Below are 23,001 nucleotides of genomic sequence, written 5' to 3' on the forward strand. Positions count from 1 at the left end.
GATATGGAAGCATTTTAAAATGTTAAATAGTACTAAAGTAAAATGCAAGAAGTGTGGTAACATTTATGCCAATAGGTTTAACACTGCAAAAGAGCACTTAATCGGACGCGAAATATTTAATGATGAAGATTGTTTAAAATAGAAAAACGACACCTACGACATTTCTCAAGAGAATACGGGTTTACATCACGTTGCAAACTATGTGGCAAATTACTTAAGAATACACATAAAAGATGTGTTATAGAGCAACATATAAATTCCTACCATAAAAATGAAATAGCTGAAATGCGAAAAGAAATTACTCATTCCTGGCTATCGCAACATTTCCTGTTCAAAGATTCTTATGCAACTTGCAAATTGCAATATTGCGATTACAAAGTTAAAAAACATTGCTAGTGCCGGGAACTTTTTAGAAAATGCTTATGTTCAGAACTATGCGAAAAATGTTTTATCTAAACCGGAAGTCCGAGATTTCGTCGGCATCTCACTCTATGCTATGGAAAACTAGCAGATAATTTTTTCAATGGATTTTTTGGGCAAAATTACCAGAACTATATCGCTAAAAAGTATCAGGAACTATAGAACTCGACTGCATGCGACAAGAACTCCCTTTTATTTTTGATCTGCTGGAAAATGATATGCCAACTTCACCGACATCAAAGCAAGTCATATAAATCAAAAAGATATATTTCGTACATCATACAATCGGTAGAATAATGCGTATAACATGTAACAACACTGTCTTAAAAAGAAACAGATGACATTAGTGTTACACATCAACGTCATAAATGGACATAAAAAATTAGAAAACCAATAAAATGCAGAAATGAAAGAAATCACAAATAGTTTAAAAAAATTTAAATTAGACTTAAGTCTATCGTTCGTTGTTAGGTGGTTCTTAAGTGTTTTAATTTTTAGAAGAAAGCCGGTATCTTTATATAAATTCGAATAAGTTAAAACTAAAAAAAAAATAACACTTTTTTTAATCTGACGATAGAATCATTAACTATTCATATTTCTAAAAAAGTATTTCTAGAAAATTTTCCTTAATATTTTATTACTTATATGTTTTCTTTATTTATTTATACACATGTTATTTCCTTAAAGAAAAAGGAACACATATATACGAGTCAAGAAATATCATTTCATAAGAGAGCGTTTAATAGATTAAACTGATTTTTAATTTTTACCGTATATCTAACTAACTTCAACATTTTTAATTGTCATACGCGCTGCGTGTGTTTTAACTTAAAAATAAGTTTAAATTTAGTAATCGAAGAAAGAAGATAGAGCCGTACGATATGATATGTTGGGCAAAAAATTATACGTATATCCATATTTACATACATCTAAGGTTTAGGTAATAAATAATGTTAACGCGATTTCTGTACCGCGCAGTATCAGACAGTCCGCAATACAGAACAGTCATAATGGCACCAAAAGAAAGACCAAAACGCGCAAAGGTGCGGGGCTGTTTTGAACTAAATAAAGACAAATCGGGGGCAAAGTGCACGAAATGTAATAAAAACAATTAACGTATCGAAAAGAAATACGGCAAGAGACTTAAGACTACATATACGAGAAGCTAAACATGAAGGAATGTACCAACTTCTTATAAAGACGATTTTCCAATACCTCCTAACCTGAAGTCAGCTTACAAACAGTTATTATATTATAACGCAGAATGTTGTTTTTGTGGCTGTGGAAAATCGTCTTTAAGAAGTTGGTACATGCCTTAATGTTTTGCTTCTCGTATATGTAGTCTTAAATCTCTTGCCGTATTTCTTTTCGATACGTTAATTGTTTTTTTACATTTCGTGCACTTTGCCCCCGATTTGTCTTTATTTAGTCTTTATTTAGTAGCCGCGATATACGGCTTCAACGTGTGTAAGTACACATTCAAGTTCCATCCTCAGTCATATTACTCGTGTCCGAGCGTGGTGACTTCTCTTCATATACATGTGTTGCGCACGTGGATTATACACATTGTATATGGGACCTAGAGTTTAACGCCGATTCCGAACGGCTAGATTTTTTAGAGAAGTTCTCTTGGCAAGACATACTCTCGGTGGTTTGCCATTACCTTCCGAGAGGAGAACGAGCGAATATAATTTTTCTAGCTCTACCGGGAATCGAACCCGGGACCTTTGTAGTCCAGTCAAATTAGATCAAAATATAGCGAATAGAAAAAATAACCGGAAAAAAGCTATAAATTGGTGGAGACCTTTATCTTGGCATACTATTGAACATACTGAAAGTCCGGACCTTTATCTGCAGGGCTCGATCCGCCATCTTGAAAAAAAGGTGCTCCAATTCAGTTTTTTCCTCATATCTCGGTAATCGTTGATCCTATCGCAATGAAGGTTATTATAAAAAATAAAGCTAATTAAATTCTCTATAAAAAAGGTTCAATACATTTTTTTCGTAACTTTAATAGTTTTTTTGTAATACACAGTTGAATATATGGATATTTGTATTTTGTCTCACGCTGTCATAAAAATCAGACTCTCGGTGTAGAATTTGTAAGAAAAAATATAAATAGACAAAAAATATCAAATGTGTGCGTGATATTTCTCGTACATATGAAAATTTAGCAACTCTTACCATTTAAAATTGTTGTACACGACTAGTACTGGGGGTAGCGTCGTCTACAAGATTCTTCTGAACCGTTTCCTGAGGTTGTGAATCTGCAGGACTATGATCATCATCTCGATATTCAACATCGATTACGAAGAAATCGTTCTCGTCAAGCTTCCAATGCTTGACAGCTGAAGCTTCCAATAATTGTACCTCATTATATGATGCGCTGAAGCCCAAGCTAGATAGTAACGTTACTAGATTTTTAGAGCCAAATTTCCGGTATAAAAAAGCAGCAACGCTGATTAAAAGTGGTAACAAGAAAGATCTTATCCTGGTCGCCAACATAATAGCGTGCGCTATTGAAATGCATTTTTGTTCGAGCTGCTGCAATGGGCATTTTCTTCCTTTAGCTATAACGTTTTCCAGAAAAATATTGAGGGATTTCGGTATGTAGTCTTTTACATCTGTCAAAAAATCATCGCTTGAAGGATATGCAGACGTGTCGTTGATTTGTGAGCGAATATCTTTCCGAATTATGGCTGTGCCTGCAGTGACTACTCGAAGGCGACTGAACGACGACTTCAATTCAGACGACTGAATCTTGTAGACGACGCTACCCCCAGTACTAGTCGTGTACAACAATTTTAAATGGTAAGAGTTGCCAAATTTTCATATGTACGAGAAATATCACGCATACATTTGATATTTTTTGTCTATTTATATTTTTTCTTACAAATTCTACACTGAGAGTGTGATTTTACGACAGCCTGAGACATAAAATACAAATATCCATTATTCAACTATGTATTACAGAGAAACTATTAAAGTTGCGAAAAAAATGTATTGAACCTTTTTTATAGATAATTTAATTAGCTTTATTTTTTATAATAACCTTCATTGCGATAGGATCAACAATTATCGAGATATGAGGAAAAAACTGAATTGAAGCACCTTTTTTTCAAGATGGCGGATCGAGCCCCGCAGATAGAGGTCCGGACTTTCAGTATGTTCAATAGTATGCCAAGATAAAGGTCTCCACCAATTTATAGCTTTTTTCCGGTTATTTTTTCTATTTTTGCTAATTTGACTGGACTATTGGCTCAATAGACCAGTGCGCTGTCTACTAGGCCACGCTCGTTTTCTACATTCAAGTTAATTAATCTAAAAGTTGCAAGTAAAGATAAAACAATTAATAGCAAGAGAAAATTCAACGAATAAAAGTTTATTCAAGTATCGATATAAAGGTTATTTGCAATTTCGAACATAAATGTGCATTTCCAATCATAATATTTGAAGGAATAGATGTCTTAAAATCTTACATAAAATGTCATGATATAAATGAATATACTTAGGAGATGTGAAGAAAGAACTGAAGATAATAATGGAGATCGAATGATTCAACAATCTTACATAATATATAAAAAAAATTATGTCGATCCAAGTTCTCAGTATAATAACACACATCTCCAAACTCTTGGAAATCGAGAAAAATATAACTTAAAAATATAGAGACTATAAATTTCAGTCTAATATTTAACGTATCTATATATATATAAGTACCGGACGTCTGTCTGTCTGTCTGTCTGACCGCGAACTACTCATTCGTTAGTGGACCGAATTTTTACTAAAAGTATATGAAGTAGGGGTAGAATTTCCCGGGGAGTGCCATAAAGTGTATAGTTTTTCGCTACCGATTTTCTGGAAACCGGTTTTTTTTAATTTCTCTAATTTTTCGGCAAATTATTGACCGAATTCGGGAAATAATCGACCAAATTTCAAAGAATTGTATATGAAACAGGGGTAGTATTTCCCGGGAAGTGCCATAAAGTGTATAGTTTTTTGTTACCAATTTTCTGGAAACCGATTTTTAAAATTTTTTTAACTTTAATGTCCGATTAACATTAATGTCCGCATATGAGTCTGAGTAGGTACGTAAAGCTATTACTTAATATCAATGGTTAACTTTAAATGATTCTAGCTCTGGGTAAATCATCAGACATAAGCTTATGTAAATGAAGTTATTTAACTCAAATAATCATTTCATCCTTGATTTCATTATATCATCATTCATTATATCAAAATAACGTTTCAATTGCATTTAAGTATTTTCTATTACTTTGCTGTTTTAATAATATTTAGTTTTTTAAAACGTTTGACCTATTTCTTTTTTTTATTTAGGGAAATTTTATCATTTTACTGGTAACAACTTTTTTGGAAAGTATTTTTAACGATATTATAAACTAGATTCCATTATTCTTAATTCGTAGATACGAAATGAATTAAAATCGATCAACCTTGAAGTCGTCGCACCAACCTTGATCTTTTAAATACTTAAAAACGGCATTATGCGAGACGGAACGAAACAGCATAATAATATTTTGTCCTTTCTCAAATCGTATTTTTAATTTCAATGCTTTTACTATCAAACTTTGGTAAATATTACAGATAAGTGTTGTAAATTGACAAATAAATCCCGATCTACGGACAAATCAGTCTTTCCTTTCACGCGTCGAATATATATAGGTACTACCGATGCACCATGTTCGCCATGTTTCCAGATGCAACAGACAATATTAATCGGTAAAAGAATTGGATTTCGCTGTCTCGCAGTTCGCTACCCTTCTCCTATTTCGTTTGCTCTTTTTCGTTGTGATATATTGAAGTCTAGATGTGGAAAAATGCAAGCAGCCTGGATTCAAAGACGGAACTTATTAAATCGAAATTGAAATTCATTAAAATTGACGTAATTCCAATAAGTTCAGCTTCATAATTAAATATATAATCGAATATACAATTGACATAAGCAATTGTGTATTTTTATCTATCACAGAATAGTTGTAGAAAATTTTATCAATTTTGCAATCCCTTATTCATACGTATCAACATCTGTTTTAAAAAATTATGACTGCATCAATTATATTAACATTTGCCGCTATTATGCATTTGTTACTAATTCAGTTGTTCACATTTCAAAAATAACTAAAAAAATAAAAATATATTTGCGTCGTAAAAACCTATGGTCACGAATTATGCTTACAATTAGCATAGTGTTCTTATCACGTCACATACTGAATCTGAACCAGTTGAAGTTGCCACTTCATCTGTTACGCATCATCCGAGAAGTCGTGCACGACATGCGCATAAATACATAAAAAATTATACACACATATATGTGCCGCGTTAAAGCGATGGACCTCTCGGACGTACAATTTTTGCCACGCGCACACGTACACGATCGTCGCCGCTCTTTCCGTCTGGCGGCGTTAGCCAAAGGGAACCGCGGCGCCGGTAATCGCAGGACACCGCCGCCACCGTGATCGCCTCATCGGTGTCTCGCTCGAATCGAGGGGACCAATGAGGAATCGTTTCGACGGAACCGGGATAAGGTGGGGGATCGCGATGGAAAAATCGGGCATTCTGCCCGCAGCCATAGCGCAGTACACCCGCAATAGACGATTTCGCATCAAAAATTGTGCGTCCGAAGCAAACACGACTCAGAGTGAGGTACTCCCAGGCGTTGTCGTGTGTCCGAACTAACATCAGGCGACTCAGGACAATAGTCCCTAGGCGTGGTCGTCAGACCGGCGATCCAGGACAACGTTCCTGAGGCGTCATCCCGGTCTCAGTTCGCCACCGCGGAACAGTAAATAGCGAGTGCCCCGAGCCCTTTTTTTTGGCAGTACCTTATCTAAACTGCGCGAGTTACAGTGACGCTGAGTAAAAACTTTTGTATCGAAAGAAAGAAATATACGTTATACGAAAAGACAGAGTAATTGTGAGCAACTTCTACCCTGAAACACAACATCATCAGTCTAAAGTATGCCACTTCAGTGACTTTTCACTCATTCAAATTTAGAGAGTATACGTGTATTTGTAGTAAAAATAGTTGCAATAATGTTATATCACATTTATTAATTTATATTACATTTAAAATAGTATAATAGTAAAGACGAGACATTTGATATATAATTTTTTCATTTTTTTTGTTTCGGTTACGCTTGTATAGTAATAAAATTCGAAATATCAAGTTATTTTTATATTTGAAACGGAAAGAGTCAAGAGTTTAAATACTAGTATTTCATGCAACACAAAAGAATAATGCATAAAATTTTGTTTTACAAAATTGGAAAAGAGAAAAATGCAAAATATCACGTTGACCAGTTACACGTTATTTTACTAACAATGTTAGTCACAAGTTATATGCATTGTCTCAAAAAAATTATATACAATTATGCAATTATATAATGACGTAATATAATAATCATAGGAAAGACTATAACTTATGCTTGTTATATGACAATCTAAGCTTGTAATTATATAATGTAATTATATAATTCTAACAAAAAATTTAGTTATGTTAAAAAAATGTTTATTATGTTAACCAAATTTTGTGTTATATTAACTAAAGAATTTGTTTGCTCATATTCAACCAAGGCTTTAGTTGATTCAACAAAATGGGTTTCTCAGTGTAAGCTTATCTAATTGTAAGGAAAATTATTCCTTAGATAAGCTTAGAAAGCTTTCAGACGACATTATTTAGTATTGAAGTTCTCCTTGAAGATAGTTTTCTTTGTAAGTAATTATTCTAAAGTTGAGTTCTCTGGTTTTAATATCACATTCTTCTTCTATAATTCTTCTATAAATTTCTCAATATATGTATACATCCTATTAATATTCATGCCGTTAATACTTGCCGCGCAACAACATAAATTAAAACGAAAATACGAAAACATTCCACTTCGACGGAATCTACATAATACCATTCCTACGTTTTATAAAGTTCAGTCTGAGCACATCTCTTCTTCGGGCAAAACCGTACACCACATTGTCGTTACTGAATATTAGTGATCCTACTGCGGAGGATAATTACAATAATTTATATATCTTATTAATAACGTAAGTACATATAATCTGGTTTAATCGAGTGCTTTATAGGATAATTAAAATAACTTGTGTCTTTTAACAACGTATAATCTGATTTAGTCGAGTGCTTTATAGAATATAAATAATCAAACTAATATTCCTTTTTTTATACAAAAAGGAAATGTAATTTTACGCGTGTATTGTATACACAATATGTAAAAAAGACATTAATTATTGTAATGTCGATATTTGTATTAATTTTTGTGATCTGATCTTTCTATACAAAAATTGATTTTATATTATTTCAAAAGATTATGTCAGAAAACAAAAATATTATTTAATATATTATTCAATACACATATAATACCTATTTTGCAATTTTCCAAGTGTAAAATAAATTTATTGTGCTTTGTCGCATGCATATAGTACATGTTATATAGTAGCTAAAAATTAAATATATATAATCAGTGTCTTTCTTGTTCTACAGGATGAGACTGGTTGTCGGTATCTCACCAATTATCACGATCCTATGGATTTTGATTACGAGTAATCTAGCATGCAGCAAAAGGCTATTGATCATTACTCCAACTCCATCCTATAGTCATCAGATAGTATTTCGGGCAATATGTCTTGCTCTGAATAAGCGGGGACACGAGATAGTAACATTAACTCCTAATATTTTAAACGATACTAGCGTGACCAACTATACGGAAATAGACTTCGGTTTTATATATGAAAAAGTTGATGACACTGATATAAGTCAGACCCGTTGGAATCTCACACAATTGGCAGGATTAAAAACGAGATTATTAACACTGGGTCATAATATCGCGGAGGAAGTCCTCAGCCATCCTGATCTCGTGGAATATTATAAAAATGGAACCGATGTGCAATTTGACGCGGTAATAGCGGAGATGATTATGACTCCTGCAACCTACATGCTGGCGCACAGATTTAATGCACCTTTAATAGGTGAGGTTAAATAAAATTATGCCGTTATTATACTTAATCGATCATGTCGTGTATTATGTAACAGCTACGAACGGTGTTACTCAACGAGTTTTATAATCTCAGGTATTATGTCTATGGATTTGCAAAACTGTCATCGTTTCACTCACGGTAGTCCCGTGCTCCCATCGCATCCCTCGAATTGGGAGCTTGAAAGTTTCGCAGGATTAGATAAACCATTTTGGAGGCGATTGGTGAATTTCATAAATACTTGGTGGAACATATATTCATGGTTTAATAATTTCGCGAACAAACAACAAAAGATCGCTGAAAAGTATTTCGGTAATGATATACCGCATATCACCGACGTTGAGAAGAATATGAGTCTCATCTTGATCAATCAAGAACCTTTGCTTGCATACGCCAGACCCGAAATACCTAATATCGTTCACTTCAGCGGATTGCACATCGCAAAGACGCCACCGTCGTTACCAAAAGTAAGACTTTATAATAATTATTGATTAGTATTAAAATTCTATTTCATATCAATCAATCTCGCACGCTTTAACGCATTAAACACAATTAAGAAAAATATATCTTCATAAAATTTACCGTCTACAGGATTTAAAAGATTTCCTGGACAATGCGACAAATGGTTTCGTTTATATGAGTCTGGGATCAAACACGAAAAGCAAATTATTGCCGAAGAAAACACTGGAGGTCTTTGCGAACGCTTTTTCCAATTTGCCGTATAAAGTACTGTGGAAATTCGAGAATGATAGCTTTCACGTTCCTCCCAACGTTTTTATCTCGAAATGGACCCCACAACAGGGCGTGCTGGGTAAATTGAAACAGACAAGCCGGCATTTGATAAAAATTAATACCGGGATTATTAATCGTTTCCTTGTCCTTATTTCAGCTCATCCGAACATCAAGCTCTTCATTTATCAAGGCGGACTGCAGAGTACCGAAGAAGCGGTTCATTATGCCGTCCCGCTCTTAGGACTACCGTTTGTCTTCGATCAGGTGTACCAAGTTACGAAAATGGTTTCTCTGGGAGTTGCAAGATACCTGGACATAGTCCAGCTTACGACGTCGGAATTGCACGATGCTATACTGGAAGTCGCCGATGATAAAGGGTAATTACGATGTCAATTATTAGTACACGCGCCCGTACTGTATGTATATGTACGATAGTAATCGTCTCGTAATCGTAATGTGGATAGAGAGACGATAGTGATATTTACATATAATAACTAACATGCATATATGTATATATTTGGTGCACTGTGTGCAGGTACAAAAATAGGATGTTGGCGCTACGTGCTCTCACAAAGGACAAGCCTTATGATAGCTTAGAGAATATTATATGGTGGATTGAGTTTGTAATGCGTCACAATGGCGCACCTCATTTACGTTTCAATGGAGTCGATACCGCGTGGTACCAGCAATTCGATTTAGATATCATTGTATTCTTGACGATAACATCATTTTTAGTTTTATGCGTTATTTTACGCATTGTAGGATGGGTTTCAAAGCAGTTATATACAATTCATATAAACCATCGCATAATACATAAAAAGATACAATCGTATAGAAAGAAAAAATTGGCGTAATGAAATTGTATACATTTAAAAAACATTTAAGCCATTATTATGTTTTTTTTCCCCTTATATTCGTCTGTATATGAGCTTGAGCATAATTTGGTCTTATAGCAATAGAATTGTTTTCGAAATGCCCAAACTATGCAAAATGGTCATGGAAGTGTACCGTTAGGGATCGGGGGTAGTTTTCCATCAAACGGCTGGGTTACAAAATCTGAAACTTTATATTTTCGCGGTACAAATTATCCTGAATCAATTCTGCAAGTAGTGATTGATTCTACTGATAAGAAAGAGTATTTTACTCTTGAGACTGTTAGGGATAGGGGGTAGTTTTCCATCAAACGGCTGGGTTACAAAATCTGAAACTTCATATTTTCGCGGTACAAATTATCCTAAATCGATTCTACGAGTAGTGATTGATTCTGCTGATAAGAAAGAGTACTTTATGGGTACTAAATATTCTGATAGGTCCGGTTTGATTCTGCCGATTTGGTCCTGCTAGCTTAGAAGAGGTGTCTTTTGTAACTGAATCGTGCGGATACATGTTCATTCGCAAATCTTCATTAATTAATTTCCCATTTATTATTCCCAACATCACAAAATAGAGGATTTTTTATTCAGCTTAACCCTATCTGCCAACAAGCGACGTGTGTGGGGGGGGAATCATTAAAAATACTAGTAGCATTGCAATATTTATAATTCATAATTTACTCCTTTATGTGACTAAAGTTCCTGCCCATTTCTTATTGACTAAAAATATTTTAATGTCTAACAGCGTGAAGTTTTTGCATGTAATAGTTTTTTAAATATTGAAGCTTGTATGATAATTAAAAGAAATAAATCTTATGAAATCTATAAATTGATATCAGATTTTCATATTATAAAACTTTTGTAAGATTTTATTTGATATAATAGCTTTTATGTTAAAAAAGAGTAATTTAAATTTTACAGAATCTAGTTAGCATCAGTTTTTTATATTAAATCTTTTATACACATGTGATCAAAATACTTATTAGCCAGTGTATAAAGGTATAAAATGTTGAAACATTAGATTTAATTTGCAAATATAAGTTGGCGCTAGTTTTTGATGTCAAATCTTTTGTACAAATGTTTGATATAACGAGGAACGCGTGTACTTGGCGCCATTTTTTTATCTCTTTTAAAAAGGTACAATTTTGTAGATAACATAATGACAATAGACTCATTAAAAGTTATAATTAACTATTGATTTAACGATAGAAAAATTATTGCATCTCGCAATCTGTGCTCTCTACTCTATAATCCTTTTTATTAAAACTACATAATTAAATAATCATAAAAAATAAACTTACGAAAACGAGAGTAGCTGCTGTATAGGCCGCGGCCAAAACTGCGGAGGCTTTCGAAGAAATCGTAGGTGGCAATGATCTAGGTGAGTCCACCGCGAAATGGGCTAGCACGATAAGCACCGATAGTGCTATCTCGATCAAAAGCCTCTCGATCGCACCCACTAGCCGACCGTGGGATAGCAGGGTCTGCGTATTCGAAGGTATAGTTACTCTGAAATTGAAAAAAGACGGATTCAATAAATATTGATTTATCTATTAACTTAGATATTAATATGTTTCGCTTGAATATAAAACTAGCCACAATTACATCACGTATAACTAGATTTAATCTATCTGACAATGAGAGATTATGTATTATTAGAAATATTATCAGAAATTATATTTACATATCTTATCGTAATTTTTACAACTCTCTTGCAAGACACGATCGTATAAAAAGATAAAAATGATTTCTTCAGGAAAAGAAAATTATCGATCGCTCGCCAAAAATGATCACATATGGCCTCCTGTATGGCGGTAGCGTCAGTATGTAGGAGTTATATCGCAACCGCAATATAATATACGATGATTTTCCTATTGAAGCTTGCAGCGAGACATGCGCCCTGCATAAAAACCCCCTGCGGTAAGTCGGTCCCAGCGGTGTAATGTTTATATTAGCTAGTGCATCCTCGAGCCCTTAAACGTGACCCCGATGTTTCCTCTCGTGACGTTTCCCTTGCATAAAATTCTCGTTGATTTTCTCAGTCCATATAATCATATGGGGTCGCAGAGATGTGACCTCCAATCGTATCCCACGAGTGCTCATACGGTCGCATTTCACACTTTCGAACTCAAGTTTGTTTGTCAAGTTTGTTTGTCGATGATGCAAAAATGTACATCAAATGCAATCCCGTTGCAGTGTAATTCAATGTTTTTACGGAAAAAAACTGCAGCAGTTTTTTCCAAAAAATTTTAGATAATTAATTCAAACTTATTTCAAGTTCAACTTATTTTTTAAGATTAACTTTCATAAATCTTTAAAAAGAAGGTAAAGTTGTGCTGCACGAAAAAAAAGATACAAAAAATGTTAATTTCTATGTTTTTATCGTTTAATTATCCCCCACAAGATTTCTTCTTGTTTTAATTTTTTACATTTATTTGTTTGATGAATGTTTTCTTTAATATATCTCTTCACTTGTATGGACTATGCAAGTGATTTTATTCAGTCAAAATTCCTTGAGAATGGCATTCACAAATTTCACTGAAATTACGTCTCTCGCATTATTTTCTATCCTCTTTGCGATATTTCATCGGGGTTTACATACAACGTGACAAAAGCACAAAGATGCAGAAGTGCTCGTGATTTTAACTTGACATTTATTTAATAACAAATAAAAATAAAAATAGATATTTGCGAAATATTCAAAGAAATTATTAAATTGTTCTTCCTCCTTGTCTTTTTTGTTTTAGCTTTATATTCAATATCGCATTAACATTGTCTTTTCTGGGAATATTTTTTCCTCATTTCTTTGTCAAGCCCATTTTGGATTTTCATTTAAATTTTAATGATAATTCTTTTTTACCGATTTATAATTAATCTTTTCTGTTTCTAAAATTGAAATCGAACCTTCTTCAAACGCATATTGCACAGACGCCGCTAAATAGAATAAACTCGTCCGGTAACATCTACTCACAGAATTTCTACGGGACTACACCTGTGCGGTTCTCGCCCTTCGCAACTTTGCCCCGTGGGTTATTTGATCGCACGATCGCGATTAATCTCACCGCTAAATACTGGGTTCGAGTTGCAATTCGCCGCCCCTCGCATTCTTCCTCCTCATCAGACACGAAAACACCCCGTCTCAACACCGCGGTCGCGATGCAAATGACAATACTCGCTCCCCTTCCCGTCCTCTCTCCTTTCTCTTCGCCGAGCGTGTCACGAGAGAACGAATTGATGAAATCAGAAATGCAGATCATGACCGCACAATTGGGATCAACTGTGGCAGCAGACGAGAGTCCCCAATCGGCTAAGGGAGAAAGGAGCGGCAGCATTTTTATATTTACACGCGTGCCCTCGCGTGATAAGCGGATTTTTACTTCTTCTGCGAAAAAATCGTCCAGCAATATGCGTTTCCCACGTGGATACGTTACGCTGCGATCAACGTGCGAATGCACGAGAACGATAACGTATTTTGTTTCTCTGTATGATTTTGCTAAATATAATTCTGTCGAAAAGCTCTGTGAAAAGTTGCGAAGGCCGAGAATGTTCAGTGCACAGAATGTTCAGTAAATGCGTATAGTGTAGGTAAAGTATAATATTTAGCAGTTTCCTCCCCCCCTCTCTCTCTCTCTCTCTCTCTCTCTCTCTCTCTCTCTCTCTCTCTCATTAACGGTCTCTTAAAAGTCGACTTTTTCAACAATTGCCAAATGACGATAGCATGAATTAACTGAATGCGGAGCTCTTTAATCTTTCGTATCATTATTTAAACACCTTTTACTTTTTACGAGTTACGAAACGCTTCTTCCTATCTATTTGTCTCGATTTATTTGACTCCATTTTTTGTGCATTTATGAGTTTGATTCCGAACCTTATTACCTCGAGAACATTTTTCTAAAACGTATCATTTTCAAATAAAATGAGACTGGCATCTATTTTCTAAGAAAATTGTGTTCTATCGTACGTTTAAACATTATAACTCAAAATAAAACTCTTAGGCTTTAATACAATCGATATCATTTTGATGTTGTAATACATTTTTAAATAAGTGACTTCAGAGAATGATTCGCTCTACTTTAAAATCATCAAGCTTTAACATTTTTTTGTGCCTTCGAGCTACTGTGTTGGTGATACACGGTGATATTTAGATATTCTGTTCAACTGGATTATTTTACGTATGATACGCTTATTGTCGTTGCTGGCTCTCGCGAAAAGAATGGCGATCTCGTATGAAAGGCGAGTCGAATGCATGCGAGGAGTAGCTTCATGGGAGAAATTCGACGAGGTTTCGGCCCGGAGGCGGGCGCGTTCTCAGGGCTCGTCGTGCGTGATGAAAAGCGCGTGGTCATCCAGGCGAGACATGATGGAGGAAGGTTTAATCTTGCGTGCACTTGACTCGAGAGCCGCAGCAGCCAGTGCCCGGTGCAACCTGTGCACCGTTTTCGCGATTCACACGAGGGGTGCAAGAGAGACGCCTCTCTCTATCTCGGTGAAAACCCCAAGGGTACGTACGTCGGTGCGCCCGTTTTAAATAAATTTCAATTCATTCAAGGGGGACGGGAGGATGGACGGGGGTAGGATATGTATCACTCCGAATCCACCCTCCGTTACGATTAACGAGCTATTGATACCCCCTTCCGCGTGCTGGACCACGGATCCCCCTTCTCGAACCTTGTCGAGACGTGATCAAACCCCCCTCCCCCCTCTGCCCCCGATCCGCCTTCCACTGAACCGAATTCTGGACACTCCAAACCGCTTCAGAATCCCCTTGTACGAGGAATATCGCACATGTGACGAGTGCGATAAACGACGAAAACTCAAAGGGCCCGGAGATGATGCGTTCGCTTCGATACCATTATAAAGTCTTGGGAAAGCTCAGATGTTGAGGTTAACATGGTCAAACCATGAAATTAGGACGTAGGATGAACCGTAAAGTCGTTACTGGGAAGGCGACGAAGGAGGGTGGATGACGATGGATTTGGTTTCGTTGCGAATGAAATCGAAGAGTGGTGTATTGAGCCTGCATAATTCGCACAATGCAACGTTTTAACTTAATAAGAGAAAGAATAAGCTTGATTTAAAAAAAATTGGAATAGAATACTTTAAATAGTAATATATCTATAAATATAATTCTAAATTTGAAACTTTAAATTATTATATTTAAAAATATCGCAGTGCAGTAGAAATTTCTTAATAAATTTAACTTGTTCTTTCTTTTTAATATATCTAAATACTACTTGATTCGGGTAATTAATTCTATTAATGATTATCGTCAATGTCTCAACGTATCTTAAGAATTGATGGATATTTTGCTCTAGTAGAGCTAACGCGTCGCGAGCTGCCATGCAAACTAGAATAGTCTCCAACGTGCGATTACTAGGATATATCTTCCTTCTCGGGATAAGTGCGTTTTACGAAGATGAGAGAACGTAGAGAATGCCCGCGTATAGCCTCAGTGGGAACCGGACCCGTATCGAATGACCGTGGGAGCAATGCATAAACGTCAAAATGCTGAAATTATTACTCGGCACGGTTATTATTGTAATCCCTCCGGGCGCGCCGTACACCAGGTTCATCATCATCATCATCCGAGTCTTCTGCGTGTCCCATCATTACAATAGCTCGCCTCGGCCGCCATGGGTTTTCTTGCGCCCGATGCGCGTCCGCCTACTTTTACGTTCTCCTTTCTCACTTTCAAGAAACTGGCGTGTCGCCGCCGGGACCCGGGACCCGGGACCCGGGACCGGGTACATATACGCGGGCCGATGATTTCGGGTTTCATCTTTCGCGTTCGATGCGGTTTCTTGCGCAAGGTGTGTGTGTGTGTGTGTGTGTGTGTTTGCGCGCGCGCACCGTACAAAGCACAGGAATTCCTATGAAAGGGAGCGAAGCGTATATCGGAGAAACAGGTCGCGCTGCAATTCCGCCCTCCCGTATTGTTTATGTTTGAAAGGTAGAGACAGGAAGCGCGCGTACGCCGCGGCGATTAAAATACCAGCGCGAATTCGCCTACGCACAACCCGCGCCCATTCATTTTTCCTCTCGAAGCGAATTGTGATGACACGTAATTTACCTCGGCCGTCATTGAAACGTGCAACCCGACGCATTATTATCCTTACGACAATTCATAACTCTTTCTTGGTTTCTCGACGTGCAATAATAAAGAGACGTTTCTTTCTCTCTTGAGAAAAAACACACACAGTGATGATAATAATATATATTTTCTTTTTCTACACGTCTTCACTTATTCAAATGGCCTCTTAAAATCTTAATGACGTAATAATACTACAATAAATCATCGACTGTAGGTCTAATTGCAAAGCGAAAACATTTTTAATGTGCGCGAAAGGAAAGGAAGTTGCATGGATTAAACGAAACCTCAGACAAAGCGGCGTAGTAAGCTGCGAGGTAGTAATACTGCGGAAATGGCAGGGTCAAGAGATAATTGTCGGTATCCCTCCTCAAGACGGCCATAAAGGAACAGACTGCGAGAGCAATGCGGTCATTTGTGCTGAGTCTCTTAAATAATAATCCAAATGACGGGTCCTTCAATAGCTCTTGGTAAATTCGATTGCAGCTCTCCTAAGTAGGCATATTAAAAAGAGAATTACTGTTTATATTTGTGTGTTTATAAACCATACAATATCGTTCAAAAATACACAAAATATTCAATGTAATTATGACAGTATTTAATCACATCTTTCGCGTCGGATAGATGAGTATTGCAATAGACGACCGTGATCTAGAAATCTAGGCAAGATCTAGGCCCGCATGTAGATGCGGGGACGATGCGAGAATCCTATCGACCTTTTAGGTATGCGTAGGACCACGCAGCTGCCTTAGAGCATGAGCGAATCACGCATCACGCATCCTTCTCTCATATAGATCCCGTATAAATCGGGCCGCGCCTTCATACGAGGATACACGTGCCGGCCACATGTTGCACAAAAGGAATCCTCCGTGGTCCTTTTTGGGCGCCGTACAGCGTAAGTCGCCGTCACAAAGGAGCTTTAGGGCCCCATAAATGATTCTCCTTCGTCGGGGGGCCGCAGTCGAGGGGTCCGACGACGCGGCAGATGTTCTACGTCTCCGGGCCTCCGAAGACGTCTATCCGCGCCGGACACGCTTAAGGATATATAATACCGGTAGGATTAAGAAAAAAAAAGGGACGGAAATTCACGATCAGCCCGCGCAATGTTCGACGGCTTCCTCGTGTTCCGCGAACCATGTCGCACCACGGTATTAATTTCGGCACGAGCCGTAATTTGAACCGACGATATGCGTTATCTTTCGAATCCTGTGCGGAGCGAGACATTCGTAATTAAATAAATGAATTGATTTATTGTTTACAGATGTTATTGCTAAAATGTTTCAATTTTGTTTAAATACTTTGTAAATATTTTTGAATCTATTTTATTTTAATGTATTACGGATACATTTAACATTCGTGAAGAAATCACGAATTTGGATCAGAAAAGCTCGTTTCATCAGAAAGAAGATGTATATTAAAAATTGTTGAATGTGTACGAGTTTACGCTAGCAGTCATTGTATCCTAAATCGAGTAATAAAGTGTTTTACAACGCGATTAATCTTTACTTTATTGACAAATTTAGTCAGCGCGCAGTCATGATTGGAAAATATGTAAAAATTGAATGTACGCGTTACAGTACGGAACAATTAACAGATTATTGCAATAAATATTACCACATGCCTCAGTGGTCGAATTGGTACGACACCTTCACGGAATGAAGGGAGTTCCAGGTTCAAACTCTGGCTGAGGTAATATTTTTCGCAATAATTTCTTTACGAATAAATCTTTGTTGCCAGTCAGTGTCGAATATTATTTTCCTCTTTACTTTATTGCTTATATATCTCTAATTAGACGAGATTTGACATAAGCCCTTTGTCGAAAGTTTGTCGGTCTTATACTCAAGTCACTCGAGTGATCACTCACTTCAGTTCCAAAAAAATCATGAAGCGACGCGAGATTAGTGCCATCGAGAATCCTCGCCGGCATCTGACGTCTTAAAATAGTGCATAAGACTTTGGCTGTGTCACGAAGCTAATTTCGAAGTACAAAATGCGACGCACGCGTGCATCCAATCTACCGCTTCGCAGGGAAGAAATGGAAAGGAGGTTGTTGAAAACGAACACGTGGTTACGACCATCTGTTGGCATCCTCTACTACTCCGCGCTCAACTTAACCCAAACCGGCTCGCTTAATAGTGGAAGTTCTTTCTTTCTATTTACGGGATCCGCCGAGATGCTGGCGGATCTTACAATAGAGTTTACGGTTTTTTGATCCGCGAGCTTCACGTTATTTGACACATATGTACACATTTGGAGATTCAAAACGATCGCATCTAAGGACATTCTATATATTTACAGTTGTTATATATGTGTTATATATGTAATATCTACATTTATATATTAAAAAAAGAAGGAGATGCTTAATATAGATTATAATATATGTAACGTAAAAATTAATTTTAATAAAAAATAATGTATAAATAAATAAATGGATCCAGCCGAAAGAGCAACGCTAACTTTTATCAGTTCTCACGCTAGACTTATTTCTCCAAGCGCGGCAAAAGCTCTCACGTTTTTGTTTAGTCTGGAAATGGTAACGCATACTCGAAAGTATAAAATATGTCTTCACACTCGCCTTTTTGTACAAAGAAACAACACGTTCTTCCCGTAACTTTGAGAAAACATCTTCCCAGAATTCATAGATGTCGTCAACGCTTTATCTCGGCGATACAAATGTTAAAGGAAAAATCCATCAAGATATTTGTCCAAAGAAATTCGTTAAAAATTAACGATTAATCGCTTATTATCTAAGAAAGTTACAAATATTTTATTTGATGTCTTCAACTTGATTGTTGATTGTAACTGTATGCTTAACGAGCACCGAACGCCAATTAATTCTTATTACCTTCAAAGGAAAGAGAGAGTGAATGGTATTCGTAAACTCTGTACCAATATGAGACGTGTCATTTGTGTTATCGGAAATATAACGTATTGATAAACGTATTGAAGAGAAAGTACGACTGGGTCTTCCAAAGCTGTTCTAAAGGGACGGAATCCTTGAGCATGCTTTTGTACCGCTTCTCGATAGGACCATTTCAGGCAGTTAAAGCATTCCTACCGAGAAATACCATTCTACCTGACCCACCTGGCTTTCACGTATTTTCGATCCGAAACGCCGATTTCTCTTGTATTCGTCATGTAACAAGACCACTCATGGCAAAATCATGAAAAATTACGCTTGTATTGCAATGCCGAATTCATCGCATTTATGCTAAATATTGTCAGGATTGCAATACCGTTTACAAATTGTCTTTGATGACGTTTTACAATCTACTTTTTACCATATAATTACTGCGCTTGTGGGTCGAAACACGAATCAAGCGCAATAATTATCGCAACATAATTAAGATATTTTATTTATTTAATAGAGAAATATCAAGCTTGATTAAAAAAGATTAGTTCAACTTGTAAAAATTGGAATTACATATGTAGAAGGTAAAACGTCGTCGGAAAACGAAATAAATTGAAAAAGATTTTTACGAGAATCGATTTTGTTGATATGAAAGGCTTCTTGAGAAGCGCGGATTAAGAACTCAATATCTGAGATCCTTCAAGGAGACGCGAATATTGCGTGTCATAGCTAAATCTTGCTATATAAATCACGCTTTCCTGATTGCAGAATATCCTCAAGCAAAGATGGACCTCTATCATCTTTATGTAAATACATATCGATTTACGATAGAACATCTCGATATAACAGACGAGAATAACTGTTCGTTATCTTACGTTAAATCATAAGAAAACAACTGCACCGTGTAAACCGTTTTTATATTAATTTTGAGGAATTACAAATAAATTACAATTAAATTTAATAATTATATACTCGGTGGAAAAGATCAATAACAATGTTTTGTCAGTGCTAAATCTTAAATTTTTTATATAACTATTCTTTTTATTTTATTTATAACAATTGAAATTTTTAATTTCAAATTAAGTATTCTATTTTAGTCAACTCTACCATGTTCAAACGCGATATAGGTAGTAGTTATCAATATTATTATTTATGTAATGCAGATAGTAGTATCGCAAATCAGTTAATAATTTGTTTCAATTACAGCGCAAAATCCGCACCTGTCAAATAAGGAGTAAAAGAGTAAAAGGAATAAGGCTGATAGCGTCGCGAATTCTTCGAAGACTTGTTTAATCTCGGATAGATAGCAATAATTTGACGACCACTAAGAAGTGCACTACCCACGTACGAGCACGAAAGCCGTGCGGCAAAGCTGTTTTCATTCCTGGACATCCGGTTCGCCACGCGCACTGCGGGTGTCTTTGCCTGACGTCACAACACACCTGCCACCTCACAGCTGTTTCCTCGATTCGTGGTAATGGTATAAGGAACCCTTTTGACAAATGGGCTTAGCTCCAACCACCCTGCAAAGCTTTTTTTCGATTTTTTTTTCAAGTATTTGAACGAATTAAATAAAATCCTGGATTTAAAAACTTTGTATTGTCCACAACGGTCAGTAAAAGTATCTCGACAATTTCACAGCGTGATGTATTATTAACACAAAATCTCTTTTTTAAAGTTTTCATAGAAATTGAAAACTGTAATACTGAAAGAAAGGAAATCAGGAGGAGAAGGGTTGAAAGGATATAAAAGAAAAAAAGGGGAAAAAAGGAAACAAAGGGGAAAAAAGAAAAAAGAATAAAAGGATAAAAATTTTCCTTCTCGAGTAAAACTGCATCGTCATACCTATTAGACGTAAGTGTACATATACACAGAAAAAAAAGAAGTATTAAATCAAGACTCATATTCTTGTATATAAGCAAGAGTCTATAATCTTCTTATAAGAATTTCAACTTTTTATTTCAACTTTTTTTCTTGATTAAACTGTATAAATACCTTCATTCAAACAAGTTTTCTTCGTTTAACGTAATTTATATCTCATTTCAAGATTCTTGCTTATATTCTTGCTTATATACAAGAATATGAGTCTTGATTTAACACTCCTTTTTTTCTGTGTAACAAATGTGAGTACAATGCAGCAAGTTTTACTCGATTTTAATTTCAATAATAAGTTTTTATATTTATATAAAAACTAAATAAAATTTTTATTGTTTTGTACTTTTATTTCTAAAATTTATTTCATAATTAATTCTATTGTTTAATTTCTCCGAAATTTTAGAAGCTTAATTGCACAAGACAATAAAAATTTTATTTTTTATGTCAATTATCAGAAGAACACCCTGACTCTACGTTGCGCGGAATTTATCATTAAACGTACAGGAATTTCCTGAGACTCTACATTCCCGGTGGTCTTCCGCTCATGAAACTGATGATTTCTTCAGGTCGCAAGGTCCGATGACTTCTATCTTTCTGCACGATTGCACAGGTTTTATCGCTGCTATAAGAGTCATATTCTCGAACGCGCGTTTCGCGCGAGACCTCGGAATATTCGGGGCAGAAATTATTCGAGCGGATTCGCTTTGCATAGATACGGAGCCGTAAGCCGAACTTTATTGGCGGCCGCCGTAGTTTCGACGGCGCCAGAGGAACTAGGTCTACCTTCGGCAGATCGGAAACCTATCGATTGAGAATATCGAGGGACCACCTCGATATTCTGAAAAGACGCTCGTTTATATCGTGCGTCGCGCGCGCGCGCTTACCTGGCGCACGTGTCTCGACATTTCAATAGACTAATCCCCGACGCATCCAATTTCGCGATCGGAATAAAGGGCAGCTTCTTTCGTGGTGTGCGAATGTAACTCCGAATCGCCTAATCCGTAATAATCTCTCGTAATCGAGAAACGAAATTAAACATTTCTCCATTAAACATCTTGTATACTCCATTTTCGAATACTTAAATTAAATACTTGATCAAATACTTAAATCAGAAATACAATATATATTGTTCAACACTTTCTGCAATCGACTTCAAGAAGAGAAAAGTCGTTTATGAAATTAATATAAGCTAAAATGTTAGTGTATATAAAAAATCAAAATAGAAAAATCTTTATACTTATTATATATAAATAATATTATTACTTTTGCTTATCTCAGAGCCTAAAGTATGAGTCCTAAGTACGTACATAAACGAGAGATCGCGGATTTGATCTTAACACGAGAGCAGAATAACTTTTAAATAAAGTGTATTTCATCCTTAAATAGAAATGAGACTATCATTTTTATCATTCTTGCGGGAAAAAAAATTACTCCCCTGCCGCCATGGTAATGGAAGAGTCCTGTAAGTGTACGTAATGAAGAGACGACAGTAAATTTTTCACGGATAGTTAAATTCGTGGCTGCCGTTTCTACCATTTTTTTGTCCTCCCTCTTGTACCATGCCGTTTTTCGACCCGGATAGCCTCACTTTGGGGTTTATCGGATGGTTTTTATATTTATTACCTCGCGCGCGCGGCACGATCCGGGACGAGAACGAGGACGGTAGGGGCGCCAAAATCCACCCCTCGGTGGTTCCCCATAATTTCTTCTCTCTCTCTCCGTCGGGTCCCTTTTTCAGCTCTCCGCCCCCTCCCAGAAATCGCCTCCACGCGTGTTTTACACCCGCCGCCGTTAGCCAGCGAAATCGCAACAGATGCAAGTGCACTCTTCGTACTCTCTTTCTATCTCTCTCTCTCTTTCGATCTCACGCCCCGACGTTTTTTTCTGTACCGAGCTCGCCGGTATTCCCCCGAGACGTCTCGGGAAAGGGCCCCGTTGGCCCCGTCCGGTTAACTAGAGTATTGTTCGATTATTATTTCGGTACATATCGCGCACTTGTTACCTCTTTGTGCGGTCATATGGTGGTCGGAGGGTGACCGGAGGGTGGTTGGCGAGTGTCACGCGAGACAGAAGACGTGATGAAATGGATAGAAATGCGCAGCATCACTTCGCGTAGATAAACAGCAGAAAAATAAGAGATACTAACATACGAGAAAAGAGAG

General features: G+C 36.5%; 2 protein-coding genes across 3 annotated transcripts in view; one reads left to right on the forward strand and one right to left on the reverse strand.

The window, feature by feature from the left end:
* The window catches only part of Bib (big brain), a 34,654-nt gene that overhangs the window by 4,839 nt on the left and 6,814 nt on the right, over positions 1-23,001 (reverse strand). Inside the window, exon 3 of the mRNA XM_071707352.1 lies at positions 11,327-11,534. Coding sequence (XP_071563453.1) covers positions 11,327-11,534 — 208 coding nt within the window. The remainder of the gene's footprint in view (positions 1-11,326; positions 11,535-23,001) is intronic.
* Positions 7,007-10,032, forward strand: LOC139773106 (UDP-glucosyltransferase 2-like). Of its 2 annotated transcripts, XM_071707353.1 has the most exons (6): positions 7,007-7,476; positions 7,931-8,415; positions 8,518-8,888; positions 9,013-9,232; positions 9,311-9,530; positions 9,689-10,032. In XM_071707353.1, the coding sequence occupies exons 2-6, from the start codon at positions 7,932-7,934 to the stop codon at positions 10,005-10,007; spliced, it is 1,614 nt and encodes a 537-aa protein (XP_071563454.1). In that variant the 5' UTR covers positions 7,007-7,476; position 7,931; the 3' UTR covers positions 10,008-10,032. The 2 variants fall into 2 exon arrangements, with proteins under 2 accessions (XP_071563454.1, XP_071563455.1); XM_071707354.1 differs by lacking the exon at positions 7,007-7,476 and having other exon boundaries at positions 7,712-8,415.

This window comes from Temnothorax nylanderi, unplaced genomic scaffold, assembly GCF_030848795.1.
Source record: "Temnothorax nylanderi isolate EJ_2023f unplaced genomic scaffold, tnyl_v1.0 TNYL_tig0057_pilon, whole genome shotgun sequence".
Lineage (NCBI taxonomy): Eukaryota > Metazoa > Arthropoda > Insecta > Hymenoptera > Formicidae > Temnothorax > Temnothorax nylanderi.

Bases quoted from the DNA above. Each gene is read 5' to 3' on its own strand.
- LOC139773106 (XM_071707353.1), top strand. From the start codon at position 7,932: ATGAGACTGGTTGTCGGTATCTCACCAATTATCACGATCCTATGGATT. The intron at 8,889-9,012 runs GTAAGACTTTAT...TACCGTCTACAG, and splicing joins CGCCACCGTCGTTACCAAAA to GATTTAAAAGATTTCCTGGA. The intron at 9,233-9,310 runs GTAAATTGAAAC...TCCTTATTTCAG, and splicing joins CCCACAACAGGGCGTGCTGG to CTCATCCGAACATCAAGCTC.